The 21,479-nt window shown below is 32.5% G+C and overlaps 3 protein-coding genes and 1 pseudogene across 3 annotated transcripts; 3 read left to right on the top strand and 1 right to left on the bottom strand.

Annotated features, from left to right (window-relative positions):
• The first annotated feature begins 1,633 nt into the window (after positions 1 to 1,633).
• On the top strand, positions 1,634 to 2,352 carry LOC11442683 (uncharacterized). The gene has a single exon (XM_003601706.4). The coding sequence runs from the start codon at positions 1,927 to 1,929 to the stop codon at positions 2,134 to 2,136; it is 210 nt and encodes a 69-aa protein (XP_003601754.1). The 5' UTR covers positions 1,634 to 1,926; the 3' UTR covers positions 2,137 to 2,352.
• A 1,144-nt stretch (positions 2,353 to 3,496) lies between these two features.
• On the top strand, positions 3,497 to 4,269 carry LOC11442485 (uncharacterized). Its single transcript, XM_003601705.4, has one exon. It carries the CDS (start codon positions 3,779 to 3,781, stop codon positions 3,986 to 3,988), a length of 210 nt encoding a protein of 69 aa, XP_003601753.1. The 5' UTR covers positions 3,497 to 3,778; the 3' UTR covers positions 3,989 to 4,269.
• A 3,933-nt stretch (positions 4,270 to 8,202) lies between these two features.
• On the top strand, positions 8,203 to 13,658 carry LOC11429077 (probable phosphoribosylformylglycinamidine synthase, chloroplastic/mitochondrial; annotated as a pseudogene).
• A 3,759-nt stretch (positions 13,659 to 17,417) lies between these two features.
• Positions 17,418 to 19,128, bottom strand: LOC11438518 (uncharacterized). The gene is made up of 2 exons (XM_003601702.4): positions 18,470 to 19,128; positions 17,418 to 17,872 (listed from the first exon to the last, which is right to left on the bottom strand). The coding sequence occupies exons 1-2, from the start codon at positions 18,843 to 18,845 to the stop codon at positions 17,856 to 17,858; spliced, it is 393 nt and encodes a 130-aa protein (XP_003601750.1). The 5' UTR covers positions 18,846 to 19,128; the 3' UTR covers positions 17,418 to 17,855.
• Between the last annotated feature and the right edge of the window lie 2,351 nt (positions 19,129 to 21,479).

Genomic DNA, 21,479 nt, shown 5'->3' with positions numbered 1-21,479 from the left:
TCCTTCACTCTCTTCTAACAGAACTCTTCATACTCTCCCTCATTTCCCATCTTAGCAGTCCTCTGCCCCTTGAAACAACCTTGGGTTTATTTCCTTTCTAGGTCACTAATGTGTCCACTATTTCCCCATGGCCCCCCTAACAATTATATAACTAATAACTAATCAGATGATGTTTCTATTGACATACATACTCCAATCTATTTTGGAACATAGGCTATTTTTCTTTTTTATGAACTTCAATTTGAAAAGAAATTCGGATGATGTTTATTTTAAATAACGTACTCAAACTGTTTCCATTTGTAAATGTTTCATTAAGAATATATATTAAGCATAATATGAATCTTCGGACCTCTTGTTCCAGACTTTGGCCTAGAAAATTGTAGCAGGGCTGTTGGAAGAATGTGTAGCATATTTGGCTTGAAAGGTAATATAATATCTTCCAACACCCCATTCTACTGCTAGGTGTAGAAGAAATACTTAAGAAAATTAATTATGTATTATTATTTTTCCACCATCGTATTTATTTACTAATATGTGTTTACTCTCTCCATCCTTGAATTCATGAACCCTGAAAATTTATACTCATATCGTGAACAAATTCACGTCAATTTTCTTTTATCAATTGTATATATAAGAGTCATGAGAGATACTCGGTATCTTAATTTCTATGTTTCTAAACTTTTTTTAAAAAAACTCAATCATATCATGAAATATTCATCCAAGTGCATAGTCAATATAGGGAGATGGGTAACTCATTTATTTGAGTTGAAATTTGGGGTCTAACTCAACCTTACAAAATCGGCTTGTAAGGTGAGAACTGCCTCCTATATAAACTCTTATTAATAGTCTTATCTATCCGATGTGGGACTTAGGTTTTTCCCAATATAAGAGATAAAGGAGGTAAACTCCTGGATTCAAATCCTGGCTAGAGATAAAATACTAACATAACAGTTAAGATACTAACATTTATCATTCAAATTAAAAATAAAAGTGCATACTCAATAATTAGAAACTGAGAGACAAAAGTAAATCTAAACACTTTCATTTGTGTACATCTTGGCATTAATTTGTAATGCTTAGAGAAGTCTGGGTTGCAATATTTCTTTCTTCTTTATAATCAGAAGCACGCATATATTTGCCCACCGAGAAAATTATTTGTTCATAATAAGCCGTTAATTTTTAACTAATTCAATATATTTGATAATGGTGATGTTTTTTTAGGAAATTGTTATTATACTAAAGCTTTCTTTTACAAAATCCTATATTTATGGAAATAAAAAATAATTTACATATGACAGTTAACAATTATTTTTATAATTGTAGAGTACTATATTTTCCATTTTTTATATTGATAAACATGAAATTAAAATACATTAAATATACTCTTTGATGATAAAGACATAGATATATCTATTGGGTGGGGGAAGGAGACTCGTTTGTTTTAGAAAATTGCTCTTCTCCCAACAAAAAACGCTGACTCCCTTACAAACCGACCAAATTAAAATACCCCGCCGCAGGAGGTATTATGAAAGTCAGCGTTCTTTATTGGCGGGAGGTATTTTGATCAGTTTATATGGGAGTAAGCGTTTTTTGTCGGGAGAAGATATTTTCCCAAAACACAAGTTGCTATAAATTCCTTTCTTCAAAGCCACACTAATAATATGGTGGAAGCTGAATTCTAATTATCATGTGAAGCAAGTTATTCTTAATCCAAATACAAGTACAATCTTTGTGACAAGCATCACATGCACATTGGGAGTGAATCCACAGTAGCTTAATCATCCAAGCCTCCCCCCATACCCACTTATTAAATTAATTATTAGTACATACATACCACTATATAAATTAATCAAATGCATACTAAAATTTGCATTCCATTGCATTGCATTGAAGGTGATCATAGAATTGTTTGAATTAATAATAAGAATGTTTAACTGGGGTTCCATTGTTGTGACAGTGATGTTGTTCGTGTTGTTGACACCGGGGCTGTTATTTCAGGTTCCAGGTCGTTCAAGATGCATTGAGTTTGGAAACTTTCAGACAAGTGCTGCTGCCATAGTTGTTCACTCTCTCCTCTACTTTGGTCTTGTTTGTCTATTCTTGATTGCCATTAGGGTCCACTTTTACATAGGATAGATAACTTATCACTTCCAATTTTACGTATGTTGTTTTTCTTTTTACTATGTTTTCGTTCTTATCGCTTGTGATAACAACGAATGAAGTTTAGTCTTTGTCCCTTGTTTGTTTTTCATGTACTATTTGTTTGTATTCATGACCTAAACATGCATTATTGAGAAATAATGCACGTATCTTTTCAAGTGAGAAGTTGAATTGAAACTTTTTTATATTTAATATACGTACTCTCACTACTCTAGTTAATGTAGATTACATATCTTCATTTTTGGATCATATGAAACTGTTAAAGAATAAATTATTGAAATCTCTTATGTCCAAAATAATTATAATTAAGGGTCATGAAAGTCATTTTACAACAATCTCAAAGTAATTTGAACCATTGTTAAAATTATAAGATTAAGTTTTTATTAATGAACTAATACCTCAAGTTTTTCCACGTTTCTAATCTGTACTCGAATCATGAAATCTAAAATACTACAATGTTGAAAGGTGTTTTTTTAATGTGTTTTTACACTTATATAGATTATATAATCTAAAATGGTTTATCATGCACCAAAAGTGAAAGAAGAAACTCTTACAATTTACTATTTTTAGTTTGAATCCAGCATTTAACATATATGAGCATTGAAACTTGTGAATCCAGCATTAGACATGCATGATCGTTAAAAAATTATAAAGTGCTAAGAAATTGATCCTTAACATTGCAAGATATTATAAAGTATGTAAGAATAGAGAGAAAGAAACAAATAGAGAACATAAGAGTGTTTTGTATTACTTCACAAATGTGTCTTTACATGACAATGTAACTCCTATTTATACGATACAAAAGTTGTAACTTACAATTACATGAAGAACCATGAGACTAAATATCAATAAATTCATTTAATCATACTAGTAATTAAAGAATATAGAAGATCTAGGAACAATGGATATCTCATATTTTTCATTTATTCATAACATAAAAAGAGAATTATATTCAATCTAAATCCTATAAGACTTAAGATTAGTCTCCACATCTTACCTAAGGAGATACACGATTTACAAAGAAGAAGAAAAAAAACAAATATGTCACAACTTGCACCTTTACAACTATAGACCATAGAGACACAAATGAAATTGATTTGATTTGATTTTATCTTGCACGGAATTAATTCAATTAATGAAAAACCACATATTAAAAAGATATGCTGGCACGTTATGATTGCTTTGATCGTTATCCTTCTACGACTCTCCCCCAGGCCACCATTGGCACCGACTATGACTTAAACTCAAACTAGCCTCTATTTATTTTATTTGTATCTTTGATTGATTCTCCTTTTTATAGTATTTCATTTATTCCTTCTTTGCTTGTTTAATAGAGTTTGCCCTTAATAAATTATTATCCACTAAGGTGAAAATTCTTAAATAATTATTTAATTAATTTTCAACTATTTAGTATACTAAATAAGCTGCCAAGTGCCACCAATCTCTTTACCTTGCTTGTTCATTCACTCCACCAAACCACTCCACACAACATTAATTAATTATGCTAAACGCAATATGTATCAGATTATAGTTTCACGTGTCAAATATATATATATATACATATATCTATGTGTGTTGTAATTTGTAAAATATTAGGAAAGAAATTGAGTATAGTAGAATGGCGGATTGGGGTCCAGTGGTAATAGCAGTGGTGCTGTTTGTGTTACTAAGTCCAGGGTTGCTGTTTCAAATGCCTGGAAGAAACAAAGTGGTGGAGTTTGGGAACATGCAAACCAGTGGTGTGTCTATTTTGGTCCATACCATCCTCTTTTTTGGACTCATTACCATCTTTCTTATTGCCATCGGTGTGCACATCAATACTGGTTAATTTATTAATCACATTATAGGTTTCATTTTTTGTTTGTTTTGGTTTGACAATGTGTTTTTCTAATTATTCTCATTTCACATCCTTGTGGGATATTTGATGTGCCTCCTTTATTATGTTTAGATTGGTCTTTGAGATTTTGGATTTAGGGTGATCTTTTTATTTGTGTTGGATAAGACCGGAATGACCTACATACACTGGTATCATATGATGTTCTATGTTTTGATGTTGTTTTCTTTGCTCAATTAAATCAATAAATTGCAAATAGGATCATGTTATGTATACCTATGCTATTTATTGTATCATAATTAACCCAATCTCCGATTCTTTTTCTTTTGAGTGAAAACTCATTTGAGAACCTCAAAAAATACGAAGGACATATTAGTCCATTACAAAATAAAATGATTATTTTGGTCCTTTACAAAAATCAATCGATGCATTATATGGTTCCGTACTTTCCAATTTTTTGTGTATTTGTTTTAAATTTTAGGACAAAATTGTCTCAAAAAAATTGTTGTAGAGATCTAAATATCACCTTATTTTTGTTTAAAATACACGTGAACCATTCATTATATGACATGCAGACTACCGTATAATCCAGTCATGATTCAAAGATGAAAAAAAAAAAAAAAAACACTTATTGGAATTTTATTCAGCAAAAGGACCAAATTGTCTTTATTTATCTTTGCAAGGGACCGCAAAAGATTATTTTCTTTATTAGGGACTAATTTTATCCTCCATATTTTTTCTGAGGACCCAAAATGATTTTTTTTAGTTCAACTTCTCCACGAATTCATATATTAAAAGCATATAAAATATTACATAGAGAGGGATTGGCATATAGTAGGACATTTCCCAACCATGTTTTTTTATAGTGCACAAGTAAGACAATCATTGGATAAACAAATTCCACAATTAAAATAAATGAGATACTTCTTCAAAAAAAAAAAAAGAGATATGATAATGTATTAATTTAATGGTGAAAAACAATATTTGTTTATGGTACAAGACTATTTTACTCATGCATGTTAGATAAAATTTGTTTTAAAATATCAAAATTGTTAGGTCGGACGTCATGACCAGAGTTCGAACCCCGATACCCCTACTTTATGTGTGTGAGTTTATAATGATTTTGTCATCTCGTCTATCCACTAAAAAAACTTGTCTTAAATCCTATAACTTTTGCTACACCAAGTTCATGCGCTACAAAGAAACTTTTGCACCACCTAAGCTACTCATTATTTCCTTGCAATAATGAATAATGTGGTTTATGTTAGCTACCTACACAGAGACCTGGGAATTTTGGTTTCCGTGACTAAATATAATATGGGCAAACTCTCATAATTATATTCTAAGAATTGTTTCATCTATGCCCAAATGCATAGATTAAAAACTTAAGGTGTCAAAGTGAAAATAAAACAGTTTAAGTTTCAAATTTACAAAAAGTAATATCAAAGGACAAATGTTTAATGTATAATAGCACTAATATTAATACAAGTTTGAGAGAGAGATTTATTAGTAGAAAAAATCCGGTTAAAGTTATCAATATAGGTTTTCCAAAGTATTTTTTTTTGTTACCATAAAAGGGAGCCGAATGTGTTTATTTTCCTCCTTAGTTTTATTTTTGAAGTACAATCTGACCGTTAGATTTCTTTCAAAAAATATTAACTTAATATATTTGATTGAGTTTAATCGGCGACAAAAAAATGCGGTAACTCACGTTCTTTTCGAGGTTACCACATTATCATTCCACCATCTATTCTATTGTATCTCATTATATTAAACAGTTGATTATTAATGAAATAATATAAGCATGTTTTACTAAAAAAAAAGGATGATCTGTTGCACCAAATATAAAAAAAATAAAATAGGATAACTTGGTCACTAAGATGAGAGAGTTAAGGAGATATGTTGAGTCCCACCCTCGACATGAAAATTAACAGCACTAACATTGGTCTTTTAAAAATAGATTTTTTCTAGATTACCTTTGAAAAATGGTGGATAATTTACCCACCAACCAATGAAAATGAGCAATTTGTTGGTGGGGTCAAGATAGTTCATGGATACCACTTAAAAATGTGCTTACGTGGCTAATGTGTATTGGTTGGGGTAAATTACCCACCATTCTTCCATGGGTACCCTAGTTGTCACCTTAAAAATAACTTATAATATATTTTTTGAGTGGTTAATTAATATTAATTTTTTTTATCAAGTAGTTTGGTGGCTAGAATTTATCAGATGTTTATGGCTCGAACTTCAACCGTACATATAACAATGCATTGTCTTTGCTAATTGAGTTATACTTATGAGAATAATTAACAATATTTCTTATATCATAAATACCATTCAACCCGTTCTATTTTAAGTGTCATTTAAATACGGATTTTGTGTTCATATTTAATTGTTATTTTGATAGGTAAAGAATACAATTTATCAATTATACATTTTCTCAATTATTAGTGTTTATTATTTCTCAATAAAACTAATTAATGTTATCCATTTGAAAAATTCAAGTTTGTTTTGGTTTTTTTGCAAATTTAAACTTCTTTCAAAGAAAATTTTGTTACCAATATTAACGGTTTCATGAATAGTTAAAATTTTATAAAAAAAATAAATCAGTAACGTTGTTCAAATTGAAAGTGCAAAATATGAAAACAATTTTGATGGAAAAATAAAAGATTTCATTAATGTTTAAAAAGAATTAAAAGTGAAAAACTCATTGGAACAAAAGTAAATAAAAAAATAGCACATAAAATTTATTGAAAAGAGGTATATTTTTTTAAATATTATTGGAAAGAGATAGTGTGTAAAAAATATGTATTTTTTTTTTGTGGTGTCAGGACCTTGCATATATTTTGTATTGTTCTTACCAACTAAGTTAAGTGAATTAAAAAAATATATGTATTTGCTAGTGGAGTAAGATGAGAGTATAAAAGAAAAAAACTTAAAAAATTCACTTCCTTAAATAATTATCAAAGAAATAATTATTTTATTTAATATAAAAACATAATTTTTGTTGAGAGGAAAAACATATTTTTTTACTCAAGAGTATAAAAACATAAATATATTATAGAAAAAAAAAATATGGTTAGTTGTTCAAATTGACGCTGTAATATACATGATGTCTGAAAAATGACATTGTAAAATAAAAAAAACACATATTTTAACCCTGTAATTTGAGATTCTTCTTATTTTTTTACCCTATAATATACGCGTAGTCCAAAAAAATAACCTAAAAGTTGAAATTTTTCATAATTTTTTCCATGCATTTTGGGAAGTTCAAATATGGCTTACACTAAAAATGATTTTTTCACGACCAGACGGATTAATTACGAATTTTTATTTTCCATAATCATGAATTTGTTAAATAATTTATAATTAATTTGTCTCTAGTTTAAAAACTAAAAATTTTTACGGTGAAGGTTCTTATGATGTTTTAACTATGTCTACAAAATTTGACCCGTGAGTACACTCTTACTCATAACTAAATATCTATTTTACATTTTTTGGTTGAAAAATAAAAATAAATAGAAACGTTTTAGAAATGCTATGAAACTTTTCAAATATTTTTTTATGTGTTTTTATAGTTGTGTATGAAAACAATCAACTCAAAATTCAATTTTTAGGTCAAAATTTCCATTGCTTTGTTTTTTGAGTTTTTGACACTTTAAAAATTCATAATTAGTTCTACTCCATTCGAAAATTCTAATTTTTTTGTGTTAAACTGTATTTTAACGTCTTAAACATGCATGAAAAAATTCATAAAGAAATTAAACCTCTAGGTCGATCTTTTGGACTTCACGTATATTATAAGGTCAAAAATGAGAAAAATCTCAAATAACAAGGCTAAAATATGTGTCTTTTTTTTTGTTTGTCAAGTAGCCTAGCGGCCAGAGAAATTCACCTTAAAGGTGAATAAGTGGGGTGTTCAGAGTTCAAACCCTGACCCCTGCATATAATATGCATTATCCCTTACCAAGTGGCTAAGCTCACAAGAATATGTTTTTTTTATCTAACATGACCATTTTTTACACTTGACGTATACGAGGAATGCTAACAGCACTCTTTTGAGCATTCTCTTTAACACTCACTCTCTTATTGGTTTAAATTATCGTGGATCTACACTTTAAAAATTAAACCCACACAAAATGGTGGGACATACATTGATCTTATCTAATGAGAGAGTGACTGTTAGAGAAAATGCTAAAAAGAGAGTGATGCTTACATTCATGTCGCTTATATTACATAGTCACACCACTTTGTTCCGCTAACACAGTCGCCACCGCACCCTATCCCTCTTTCTCTGAATCGCCGTCAACTGCATCCGTCGTCAAAGGTATGTTACTGGCTTCTCTCACACCCCTGCTCTTTTTTGTTCTTAACAATTTGTAATCGTTTTTTTGTTTCTGCAGAAAACAACCTTCGCCTTTGTCACTCACTCTTTCGTTTCTCTGTGCTCAATTCAAAAGGTACTAACTCTACTCTCTTCTATTCATTCATTCACACCAAAATGTTGAAACTTAATTTGTCAGTTACACATATATCTCAACCTTGACTGTGACCACCTGCATTGTTAATGTTATGGTGCTGTGAAGTTAAAACTGGATTGATCAAGTACACTTATATCTCTACTAAGTTTATTTAAGTTGATCTTGGCTTGTGACCTCAAAGTTTCATTACATCATATTTAATTTAATTGTTTGGAGGCAGCAAACTCTTAGACCAACAACCAACAGATACGTTATGAGACAGATTTTAAAAAGATATGAAAATTCAGTTATTGATTACGAGAGACCATTAGACCAAGCTCTCGAATTCTTCTAAGGGAGAGGCCTTGCCTTGAAATAGTAGACTATCTCTTTCCTTAGTTTGATTTATTTCCCAAGTTGTTGTGTTGTAAAAGAACTCATTCTCTCTTCATAGATTATGAGAAATGCAGTTTTGAATAACTTATCTATGACCGATTCCGTCCTCTTTGTTTCTTGTTTACTTAGATTGAGTTTTGATAGTTTGTCCTTAATGTTTAAATTCTTATTAATCAGTATTGAATGCACTATTATATGCTGTTCAATTTGTTTATGGTTTATTTGATGTGTATGTTTAAATCTATGCTCTATAGGTTGGTTGTATCGTATGTGTCAATTATGTTGTTTGTGGGAGGAATGTAGTTACATAGGTTGGAGTGATAAGGTAATTCTTACATAGGTTGGATGGAAATGTTCAGCCAACCAATCTCGACATTTCAACCAGTCCTAAACTAAAGCAAATTTTAATGTGTTGCAATGCTGTACAATACAAGCTTTAGAACCTTTTGATTTGAGCTATGTTACTAGGTTAAAAAAAGTGGTAAATAGAGCAAGCATTTTTTTTTTCTTACTACTCACTGCCATCACTGGGGTCTTAGCAGCGACATATTAGACTAACTAAGACCAAGGTTAATATGGGCTCGTTTTGACATTTGTTTGCTGTGAAACTTAAACAAGAGAGATTAACTTCATAAGTTGTGCAGCTTTAAGCCTGATGGTAAAGACCTAGTTGCTGAAAATCTAGAATTTTTTAAATCAGTGTAGGTATCAAGATATCTAAGACCTGATGGTGACATAGTCAGTTTAGTGATAGTATTTTGCAAATATTATGTCATGATATGAACAGCTCCTAAATTATGTACATACAAGTAGTTAGGTTATACTCTCTAGTCCAGTCATATTCGACATAAATAAATCGTTAAAACCCCTTATGGTTACTAATTGGTGTGATACAATTGGTTGTTTACGCAGCAGATAGAGAAGAGAAGTTTGGCTTCACAATATCTAAAGGAGACATGTTTCTAAATTGGGCTCAGCCATGCTCGCCAACATAATCTTAAGTAGAGGAAGCTCGCTTCTCCCCTTTGTTTCAGCTCAGAGTTGTGCCACCCTCTCTTCCTCAAGTTGTTTGCAACACAAAAAGTTGGTAAGTCTTTCGTTCCCGCCTTTTTCATTCTACATGTGTATTCTTCATTCTTCGATTTTTCATAAACACGGTTGGATCCAATTACTGCATCCTAGCATCATCACCGTTCAGTTCACATAACCACTATAGAAACTATGAACTGTTTTAGCACATATATGAAATGTCAAACAACCTTGATTAGTTACCTTTGGACTTAGACTTTGTTACGTGATGCTACTGTTTAGTTGAAGCTACTCTTTTCCTGAATGTGTTTTTTCTTCTAAATTATGTATTAATAACAGTTAGACTGGCAGGTTCTTTCCATTATCTTACTTACACACTTTTCTCTCTAGTAACTCACTTACACCCTTTTTTCTCTATTGCATATTTGCATTGCACCTCCAAAGCACGGACACCTCTAGGCTCTAGCATTAAGCGCGTCCCATTGTTCGACACCCCTGTTACACTGTTAGACAAGTGTCCCAAAACTTTGCTTCGACACACTTTTACACTCCTTAGACACCCGCGTCACACTTTTTTCTCTTTTTTCTTCTTCACAATTTCTAATATTTTTTTGTTACTACAGAAAACCACCGTGCAACCTTCACAGCTGTCAGTTACTCTTTCTTTGCACCCATCCTTGATCAATACAAAAGGTACCGACTCTACTCTATTCATTCACACCAACATATACTACTTACTTACACCCAGGGACGGAGCTAGATGGGGGACCGGCAGAGGCCATGGTCTCCCCTAAATTTATTTTAATTTTTTTTTACACTAGTATGTAGGGTTTATTTCAAGCTTACGCGGTTAGAGTACTTACCAGAAGATGTTTTAAATTTTTCTATACTAGTATGTAGGGCAACCTCAACAGAGGCCATGATGCCTCCAATATTTGTTTTGAAAAAATTTACACTAGTATGTAGGGTTTATTTACTAAAAATCAAGTCCTTTTAATTCAAATGGATTTGGAAATTGGAGGCAAGTAAATAATGGAGAAGATTGTACATTTTTTTTATCTCATGGGAAAAATGTTAATTCCTCACACAATGTTGCTCTTAAATGAATCATTGCGCTTTTAGAAGATGTGACGAATCATTGATAACTAGAGATCAAGGCAATTTTCTTCAAACAATAAAGATTTTGACTTCTTATAATAAGTATATATAGGTTAATTCTTTTTATATTTGTTTGGCAATATTAAGTTTTGATATATATTTCTTAAATTTCTTGTACATGCTGTGCATTTGAAAATTTATTTTTTCTTTACTAAATTATACCCTAAGCTAAATTTTTGGCTCCGTCCCTGCTTACACCCTTTTCTATCTATTGCATTGCACCTTTTTTTCAGTCTCTCATTATTTTGTATACTTCTCAATTCTCTATTTCAGAGCTTTCAATTACTTGATCGCCTATATGGCAGCTTCTGGAGAAATTGGCTTATCTGAATTCCTTCAGGTTGCTTTCATTTTAGTTTACTCCCTTTCTTTCTGTTATCATCATAAAATACTCATACTTAGCACAATTGTGTTTACGGGGTTTGTGATTTTGGTTTCAGGGTACATGCAGGCAAACATTGTTTTTGGTAAAGAAGCCTCATAAACAGACACGTCAATTGCTTTGGGGTACCCTTTGTAATAGGGGCCGTGTTCTGAGTTCAACTCCAAAATCATTGCGTTTGAGATGTCAAGCTCAACAAAGTCCAAGAGTTGTGGTTTCTGGTGGCAGTGCTGCAAGTACAGTACAAGAACAATCTGGTTTGGTGGTTGAAAAGTCTCCTGCGCAAGTTATTCATTTCTATCGTGTACCGTTTATCCAAGAAAGCGCAGTTGCAGAGGTGACTTCACTTTCTGATGTCAAGGCAAGTGGAAATTGGATGTATGCTGCCAAGCTTGATGGGGAAGGGGCTGCCATGTATGATGCTGCGGTATCTTTGTCGGAAGCAATGATTGAACTTGGTATTGCTATTGATGGAGGAAAAGACAGCAGCTCATTCCGGAAGCGAAGTTGTGAGGGCTCCAGGAAATCTTGTAATCAGTGTTTATGTTACTTGTCCTGATATTACAAAAACTGTGACTCCAGATTTAAAACTTGAAGACAACAGTGTTTTGCTTCATATTGATTTATCAAAGGGAAAGCGCCGATAGGTGGATCTGCTCTTGCACAGGCATTTAACCAAGTTGGAGATGAGTGTCCTGATTTCGATGATATACCTTACCTTAAAAAGGTCTTTGAAGGTATTCAAGAGCTTCTTACTGAGGAACTGATCTCCGCTGGTCACGATATCAGTAATGGCGGACTACTAGTTTGTTCCTTAGAGATGGCATTTGCAGGTAATTGTGGACTTGTTTTGGACTTGAATTCACAAGGCAAGAGCCTTTTCCAAACACTATATGCAGAAGAGCATGGGTTAGTTCTTGAGGTAAGCAAGAAAAATTTGGCTATTGTGATGGATAAATTGAACAGTGTGGGAGTTTTGGTCGAAACCATCGGTCATGTTACTGTCAATCCATCGATCGAAGTTAAGGTTGATGGGGTGACTTGTTTAGAAGAAAAAACTAGTATTTTAAGGGACATATGGGAAGATACTAGTTTTCAGCTGGGAAAATTCCAAAGATTGGCTTCTTGTGTGGATATGGAGAGAGAAGGACTAAAACATCGATATGAGCCCTCATGGAAACTGACATATACTCCTTCCTTCACCGATGATAAGCACACGTCTGCTGCTTTAAAACCTAAAGTAGCTGTGATAAGAAAAGAAGGAAGCAATGGAGACAGAGAAATGGCTGCAGCATTTCATGCTGCCGGTTTTGAACCATGGGATGTTACTATGTCAGACCTTCTTAATGGATTGGTCTCTTTACAAGAGTTTCGTGGAATTGTGTTTGTTGGTGGATTTAGAAATGACAGTTTCAAGAGTTTTACAAGCGTCCCGATACTTTCAGTTTAGGTGTATGCAATGGTTGTCAACTCATGTCTTTGTTGGGATGGGTACCGGGACCTCAAGTTGGGGGTGTGAATGGTGTTGGTGGGGACCTATCGCAACCTAGGTTCATTCACAACGAGTCTGGACGATTTGAATGCCGCTTTACAAATGTGACAATAAAGGATTCACCGGCTATAATGTTCAAAGGTATGACTGGTAGTACAATGGGGATATGGACTGCTCATGGTGAGGGAAGAGCTTATTTCCAAGACGAAGATGTGTTACAACGTGTTGTTCATTCAGAGTTGGCTCCTATAAGATATTGTGATGACGCTGGTAATCCTACAGAGACATATCCTTTCAATGTGAATGGCTCTCCTTTAGGAATAGCAGCTATTTGTTCTCCCGATGGAAGACATCTTGCAATGATGCCTCATCCAGAGCGTTGCTTTTAAATGTGGCAGTTTCCATGGCATCCAAAGTCGTGGAATATTGATAAGAAGGGACCTAGTCCTTGGTTGCGCATGTTCCAGAATGCTCGAGACTGGTGTTCCTGAAATGATGGCCAATTTCTCTGTTTTTTTCTTCTTTGCCTAAAAGCTCTTTTCCTTGTTTAAGTTGATGGCTGGTTCATTGACTGTTTGTTTCATAATTTGAATTGACGACTCTTCTTTTGATACAACTTTCATTGAAAGTAGTAATACGAGGATATTCTTTGGGTTCTGGAGCATCTGTTTTGTTGCCTTGTTTTTGTAAAATGTCTTTCATAATAATGACCTTAATTACGAAAAAAAAGAAGTTGATTGATGACAATACTTGATAGGCTCAGGAAACTATTTTCATGATTAAATGCCCAATTTCATTTTTGAAATTGCAAAATGTTAATTTCCTCTATTACTACATGAATAATACGATAGACGAATTTGATAAATGATAATAGATTCAAACAGACAGACAAATCTGATTAACATTTTGTGATTTTAATGATCATTTTTTATTATTAACATTGCAGAGGGAGACTAGGTTAATATGATCATCCAGTTGAGTACTAAATTGGATGTTTATTTTGAGGGGTAAATATTATCATTTTTAATCATTTTAGAATGTCAGAACGATGTTCATGTCGAAATTGAATTGGCAATAATAACTGGCAATATGAAAAGCTCATCTACTGCCTTTTCTAGTCAGACCGGTCCAGACTAACTGTCCCAGTTGACAAAATTGATGTAGGCAGCAAGCATTTGCCATGGTCTTGAAATTATAGATAGTCATCGTAGTGCAGCTTTGAGGCAGTCATCATATAGGTTATCCTTACGACCAAGAGAGTCCAGACTAACTGTCCCAGTTGACAAAGTTGATGTGGGTGGGCAGACCTTTCATGATGACAATATTGAAAAAGATTCTATTTTGTTCACCTGTAGTAACTGTAAAAACAGAGCGCAACTTGATGTCAATGAGGCTGACAATAACTCAAACCTGCAGTTGGTACCTTTTGATTGTTCTGGGTCTGCTGATAAGCCAAAGAAGCAAGTTCTCAAAGTAAGTGTGACAGTATTAGTGCATTTTTCAATATAATTAGAATTCCTTGCTCTTGGGTTATAGGCAGTAGAGAAGGTCTTGGCAGGATCGATAAGGAGAGAAATGGCACTAGAGGAGTTTTGTGCAAAGCAAAATTCTGAAATAATGCAGCTTAATCGCTTGGTAGGTTCCCTTTGTCTACCAAAAACCATCTTATTATTTTGTGATTTGTGACTGTTCCACCATGTTTGCAGGTACAACAATACAAGAATGGGAGGGACTACAATGCCATAATTGCACAGACAAGGGATGAAAAAATTCTTCGCCTTGAGAGCCTTATGGATGGTGTCTTACCCACCGAGGAGTTCATGGATGAAAATTCTTCACCTTGAAGTAAGCCTTATTATTCATTATTAAGTTATTTGAAGATCGTTTGCAGTGTTTTGTCTTTTTGACTGTTGTAATTGCTGCATAGGAGCAAACTAAACATTCTGATGAACAGCTTAATTATCAGTGCCAAATGCCAATGCTCTTTTCTTGAGGTTGGTTGATTGACTCTATATCTTTCAATGTTCCTGGCATTCACCTTGTAATTTTAGTCCGCATAATAACACAAAAATTGTTTTTGCTAGATATACAATGAACAAATCACAGATCTGTTGGATCCGAGTTCAAGGAATCTTCTGGTAAAATCTAACATTAAAATACCAATGGATTTTAGAAGAGGAAAATGTGGAATAGTGGCCAAACTATATTATGGCAGAGATGTGGGTGATTTTTGGAATCAACGATTTCTATTGGAGCTGTACAGCTAGTTCTTAATGAGGTTAAATTGAACTGTAGGAATTTGATAAACATTCTCGCGGAAGTCTCTCAAACAGGAAAGCAGCGGCACATACCATACAGAGATTCCAGATTGACATTTGAAATGTAGCATGTAATCCACCGGTCATTTGAAATGTTTTCCCTGGTAATCCTTTTGTATTATAATTTTTTACAAGACTTGGTATTCCGATTGTAGGAGTGAAACTTTCTGTACATTGAGATTTGCACAACGTGCCAAAGCCATCAAGAACAAGGCAGTTGTTAATGAAGTTGCGGCAGGATAAAATCAGTCATGTTTTTATCCTAAGGTATATTCTCTTCCAGTATTCTCAGTCATGTTTTGATTTAGCCATTCTATGAAAATTGAAATTCATTTGAATAACTCAGAAGTGTAAGATATGAACAGGATGAACTGCATCAAATTAAAGAAAATGTTGACAATCCAATGGATCCAAGTGGAGGTCATTCAGCAGCTTGGGTCCGAAAAAGCTTGAACATATTACAGTTTAGCCTTAATAGACCGTCATCATTATGCTGTGTTGATGAAGATGGTGATGAGGAGATGGAGATTGACGAGGAAGATGTTGAAGACCACGTTCAAGTAAATTTTGTATCAGGAAATCACAACAAAATGAACATTGCTGATCAAGATTTGGCTCAACTTACTGAGAAGAAAAATAATCCTTGTGGATTTCAAGCATCAATCAAAGACAGTTTTGAAGTAAAACTTGAACAAGAATTAAATGGACTGAGGCAGAAAGCAGGTGGATTTCTCTTTCTGAAGAACTGAGAGCTGATCTTTAAGCTAACAGGTTGTTAGCTTAAAAGAGGAAACACGAATGAGATGTTGAGAGGGAGTGTAATAAGGAACTTCAGGAAGCCATACATATGGCTATTGAAGGCCATGCACAACTTTTAGAACAATATGCAGATTTGGAAGAGAAGCACGTCCAATTGCTTGCAAGGCATAGAAGGATTCAGGAAGGAATTGAGGATGTCAAGAAAGCAGCTTCCAGAGCTGGGGTAAGAGGAACAGAGTCAGTTTATAAATGCTCTTGCTGCAGAAGAGCAGAAAGGGAAAAAGAAAGACGAATCTTAAGGGACAAAAATAGAGGGCTCCAAGCCTCAGATCCTCAGGTGTGTACTACGTATTGATGAACTATGAGGAAAGCATTCGACCTTGTGTTGCATTTTTCCTGTTATTTTTTATTCCATTTTGATAAAGTATTACTAACAAAGCTTTGGTTCTCTTTTGGCAAAGCAAACCCCTACAACATATAATAATGAAACCCTGTCCCACATAAATAAATAAGTATACATGAAGAAAAACATAAGATTGCTTCTTCCCCACCCATCTAAATTGTGTCTACTTTTTCAACCTTTGTGACCTCAATCACACAAAAGAAAAGTTAATATCTTCTTCACACAATCACAAACCCTAAAAGTCGACCAATGTTTTGTTAATTCATTTATAATTAGAAAAATAATAATTCAAAGCTATATTTTTTAAGTCTTGAAATAAATATCGAAGTATTTAAAATTACTACCTCATAAAAGGCTTCTGATTATAATATTGTTGTGTTTAAGTCTTGGTTCTTTGTTAAACTGAAAACTAAACTATGTGTTGAAAATTGGATGAAAAATACAATTAAGCTGTGTAATTGAATGAAAATGCAATTAAGCTGCGTAATCAATTTTTCTTATGCTCCTAAGATGAATAATCAAAACTAAACTTTGTGCTGAAATTGGATGAAAAATGAAATTAAGGTGTGTAATTGATTTTGTAGGAATGTATTATATAATCTAAATGGGGTAAAATAAGAAATTTAGAAGGCGCACCACAAAGGGTGAAAAGTGGAAGACAAAAAAAATGTCAAATAAATTTTGTTGGCGGGCCTAAAGCTAAAGCTTTATATATCCTCACCTTTAGGCCGATCCTAGACAAACATTTGCCACCAATAAATATAAAAAAGATATTGTCAAAAAAAAAAAAAAAAAAAATATATATATATATATATATATCAATTTATAATTTTTTTAATGTTACGTTTCTACAAAAAGTAATAACTATTGTTAATTTTTTTAATTTGCTAAATATATTGACAGTTTATTTTTTTGAAAGAAATTCTTTTTTTTAGATAAAGACTACTCCAATTATAGGTAAAAATGTCAGGCAAAGGTCAAAATCCATGGAGGATAGAGCAACCTCAAAAACAGTAAGTAACGATGTGCCAAATAAAATAATTTCGGCTGGTATGGTACATACAGATTCCAAATATTCTTTCTTAGTACAGCCAATGAGCCAAATCATATTTTCCTTCTCTTTATAGTTTATGATACAGTTAATGATATGTTTCAAACTGAACAAAAGGAAATTAACAAATCCTAATATTAAGATTTCAATTATAAACTCATGTAAGTAAAAACAACTTATAACAGGGGAAGGAGGGGGCACATAATTTTTACTTCCCTATATTTGTAATGCAAAGAGATTTCATATCCACAAAATTCAGTAACTTGATTTAAAAAACCATATATCCACGTTTCTTGCATCTAATAATAAGAGGAGAAGGAAGCTCCATAATGTGGAAATTGTTATATACGTAACTTGCATGATGCGCCACAAAATCAAACGATGTATCTTCGATTTCTTTCTCCAATTGGTACTCACATTAGCTTCCACGCTGCAACAACACAAATTTGAAAATTAAGCCACACATGATAAAAGGGACCGCAGCTACGACAACATTTTTTTAAGGGCACCAAAAAGCCAAACATCAAATTTTGAGTAGTATAAGCTGCTTTTTAAGAAGGTAACACAAATAAACCTAATGCTACAAAAAGCCAAACATCTCAAGTGAATCTATATACATAATGTATTAAGATTTTGGATAGACATGCAATGCATGGGTATCTTAATGGTCCTAAACGTTTAGTTCATTACATTGCTCCTTACGCTCCCACAAAATTCACACACACCTTGTCTTTTATGATCAAACCAACAAATTTTGCCTATCGCACCTCTAATTCAGCTCAAAGAAATCATAGGTTCCAATCAGCCAAAATCGAACATATTTGGGGTTATGTCCAAAACATATCACTTTGCATCCTATTTCTTTGGAAAATTTGAAACATTTCCCTATATGTTCTCACACGCCCAAAACCCAACACACACACAAAAAAAAAAAAAAAAAAAAAATCAAAATTGAACATAAACATTTGTTAAATCATTGAACAACAAACAAGTACGAGAGAAAAAAAGGAAAGATTTGTTATCTTACCTGGAATATCTTTACGCGGCGGTGGCTCCGGCGCCGCCATGATATAACAGAGAACAGAACGACCTATATCAGAGAGAGTGGTAACAATTCCAGCAACATAGAGAACCATAATCAATCCAATAACCCATGGCATCAAAACAAACCCAATAAAGAACGTGACAGATCCACAGAGCATCAAAGCCATCGAAATTCCCAGAAGAAGGGAGGCAAAACCCGCGGGTGAGATTTGAGGTGGAGGTAAACGCCGTAACGGTTGCTCCGGTGGATGATTGGAGAAATTCAACGGCGTTGGTGGTGAGCGGAGGAGGTTGAGAAGGATTGCAGATAGGTCGTAGAAAGCACGTGATTGTTCATCTTCACGTGTTCTTCTCATCATCTTGGTTGAAACAGAGAGAGTACTATGGTTTATGTTTAATGTTTATGTCTTCCTTATCTTGATGAAAAAAAGAAAGAAAAAAAGAAAAGATTAAGGGTTTATTGGGAGAAACGAGGCGAATGGATAAAGTTGAAAATTGGGACTGACTGAGTTTGGTGGAAAGAAAGATTGGTTCCAATGAGATAAAATAAAGTGTTGGGGTTTGAATTGAATGATAAGCAGCGAGGTGGTAAGGGGTAACAAGATTTATTGAATGATTCAATCTGTAATAACGACATTCTGTTTTTGTTTTTGTTTGGTTTGGATTATGATGATGATTAAAAAGGTTGAAAAAGTGTATTGGGTTGGAATGCCAGCAAGGCAAAGAGGTTGCTTTATCTTGAAGGAAGCAATAAGATAAAATTCATTGGTACACATCATCATACCTCATGGTTTGTGGTTGGATCCATTGTTTTTTTTTTTAGTTCAATGTGATCTTTAAATTTTAAAATAGATCAATTTGCTCATCTTGTATCCAATTTTTTTTTTGCTTATCTTGTAATTTGATCTCTTCACTTTAAAATTGGTTTTGTACAAAAAAAAAAAAAAGGGTTAATCTGGCTTTAAATTACATAAATTAACTCAACTTGGCCTTTAACTTATAAAAATATATTTCCTACAATCCTTATTATAAGAAAAACAAAAAAAACATTAACATCAATGCAAATATTTTTCCAAATATACCATCATAAATAATTGTAAAGCATTAAAAACACTCGATAAGATTAATAAGACACATTAAATAAGATGCATCCTATAATGTGTATGATCGAAATATGCAACGCTATGTAAACATATTTTGTCTTTTCCATTTATTCCTTTATTTTTTTTTGTGTAATTTATCCCTTTATTAAAATTTTGAATTTTTTATTTTGTTTTATATAATAAATAAATAATTTATTATTTTTCTTACTGTTTACAATCAAAATTTGATAAAAGCCACAAATAAATATAATGTGTATCTTATTAAGATATTTTAAATTAACTTACAAATATCATTGCATATCATCATACTGAACGATGATGATACCCAAAAAAGATACTGAAAATGATAAACAAAATAAAATGTAACATAAATTAAAAGTTGTATGTGAAAGTTAACATGAACATTTTTTAATAAACTGAAAATCAAACATTATAAAAACTAAAGATTAAAAATGAATTACACTCTAGCAGTTTTGTTTTTGTTGAAACATTTTAGCATCATTCGTCAAAATAATATTTTATCATTCTATTTATATATACTAGTAGTACGTAAGATTTTCATGACGTGTGTGACCTTATGGTCCTTATCTAGTTGAAATATTAATGGCGTTTTCCTCAAAATAAAAATGCTTGTGATGCCTGTTGGCGTCCAAGGGGTTATGGTGAAGGTTCCTTTGGATCTTTGCCTTCCTCGATGGTCAATACAACATGTGATGTGTTAGTTTCTTCTCTTTTAGTGCAATATTGAAATCATATTAATGTTCACAGCCAAAACTAATCTCCTTTTTTGTCAAAAAAATAAATAAATAAAAAGACAAAATTGACTTTCTATTCGTTATAACACATAAATGATTAATGAAATTGTTAATAGTGTAACTTAACTCACGTTGAATATAACACATACGTGACTTAAGTTATGTGTAAGGTATTTTCGTCAGTTTGTATGAGAGGGAGCAATTTTGGATGGGAGAAGAGTAATTCTCCATGAGTTGCTCCTTCTCTAAAGACACAAACCTCAACACCAATCATACACTCAGAACTTTGAGTAATGGGATGTTAAAGTAGACAAACCTTTTTGTTGTCAAAGAACTCAGATTGAAAGAAGGAAAAACTCAAAGCATACAACATCCGCATGTATGCCCAAATATTGACTTAAATTTTGTTTGCGAGTTTGACGGGGAAGAGAAGAGAAGGGAAAGTTTGGAAAAAAAAGGAAAGAATAAGTGGAAGAAATAGAAGATATTGGGATGAGGGGCTTATTTTTCTTCAAAATATTAGAACCTTCGTCATTTAGGGGAACTAAAAAATTGTATTGGATGAGAGTCTTAGAAGGTTTGTATAAATTCTTCAAATTTAATATATATTATTATAATATTCTCAAAATTTAAAATATATTAATTATAAACATTAGTTTATCACTCTTTAAAAAAACACTCTTTTAAAAAATGTGAAAGATTTTTAAATTTTATCTTATATTTCTGTTCTCAAAGTCTTTCATTCCCCTCTTCTCCAAACTACCAAACAAAATTTTAGGAAACAACAAGAATATCTGTAATTGAAAACTCTTAGAAAGAGTTTTTAAGCGGATGACACACCTAAATATCACTCTTTCATAATTTTTAAAAGTAGTAAGCATATAACCTATTCAATGTGACACTTCCAAAAATTATTGAATATGTTACTCACTCTGTCCCATATTATAAACAAAAAAAATAAAATCACACTTATTAAGAAAACTAAAACATAGTAGTTTGTAACATATATAGTTTTTTGTGTTATCTTTGAAATAAGTTTTATAGGGAGATGTAAAAATAATTTTCATTGGTAGTTAATTATAGAGAAAATGAAAAAGAGAGAAAATTAAATGTACTTTGCATTTAATTTTCTTTT

Source organism: Medicago truncatula, chromosome 3 (genome assembly GCF_003473485.1).
Source record: "Medicago truncatula cultivar Jemalong A17 chromosome 3, MtrunA17r5.0-ANR, whole genome shotgun sequence".
In the NCBI taxonomy this organism is placed as follows: domain Eukaryota; kingdom Viridiplantae; phylum Streptophyta; class Magnoliopsida; order Fabales; family Fabaceae; genus Medicago; species Medicago truncatula.
The sequence above is the reverse complement of the archived record's forward strand: the minus strand, read 5'-3'. Positions and strand labels throughout refer to the sequence as shown.

Excerpts from the sequence above, each read along its gene's own strand:
- LOC11442683 (XM_003601706.4), top strand. The coding sequence starts at position 1,927 with ATGTTTAACTGGGGTTCCATTGTTGTGACAGTGATGTTGTTCGTGTTG.
- LOC11442485 (XM_003601705.4), top strand. The coding sequence starts at position 3,779 with ATGGCGGATTGGGGTCCAGTGGTAATAGCAGTGGTGCTGTTTGTGTTA.
- LOC11438518 (XM_003601702.4), bottom strand. The coding sequence starts at position 18,845 with ATGATGAGAAGAACACGTGAAGATGAACAATCACGTGCTTTCTACGAC.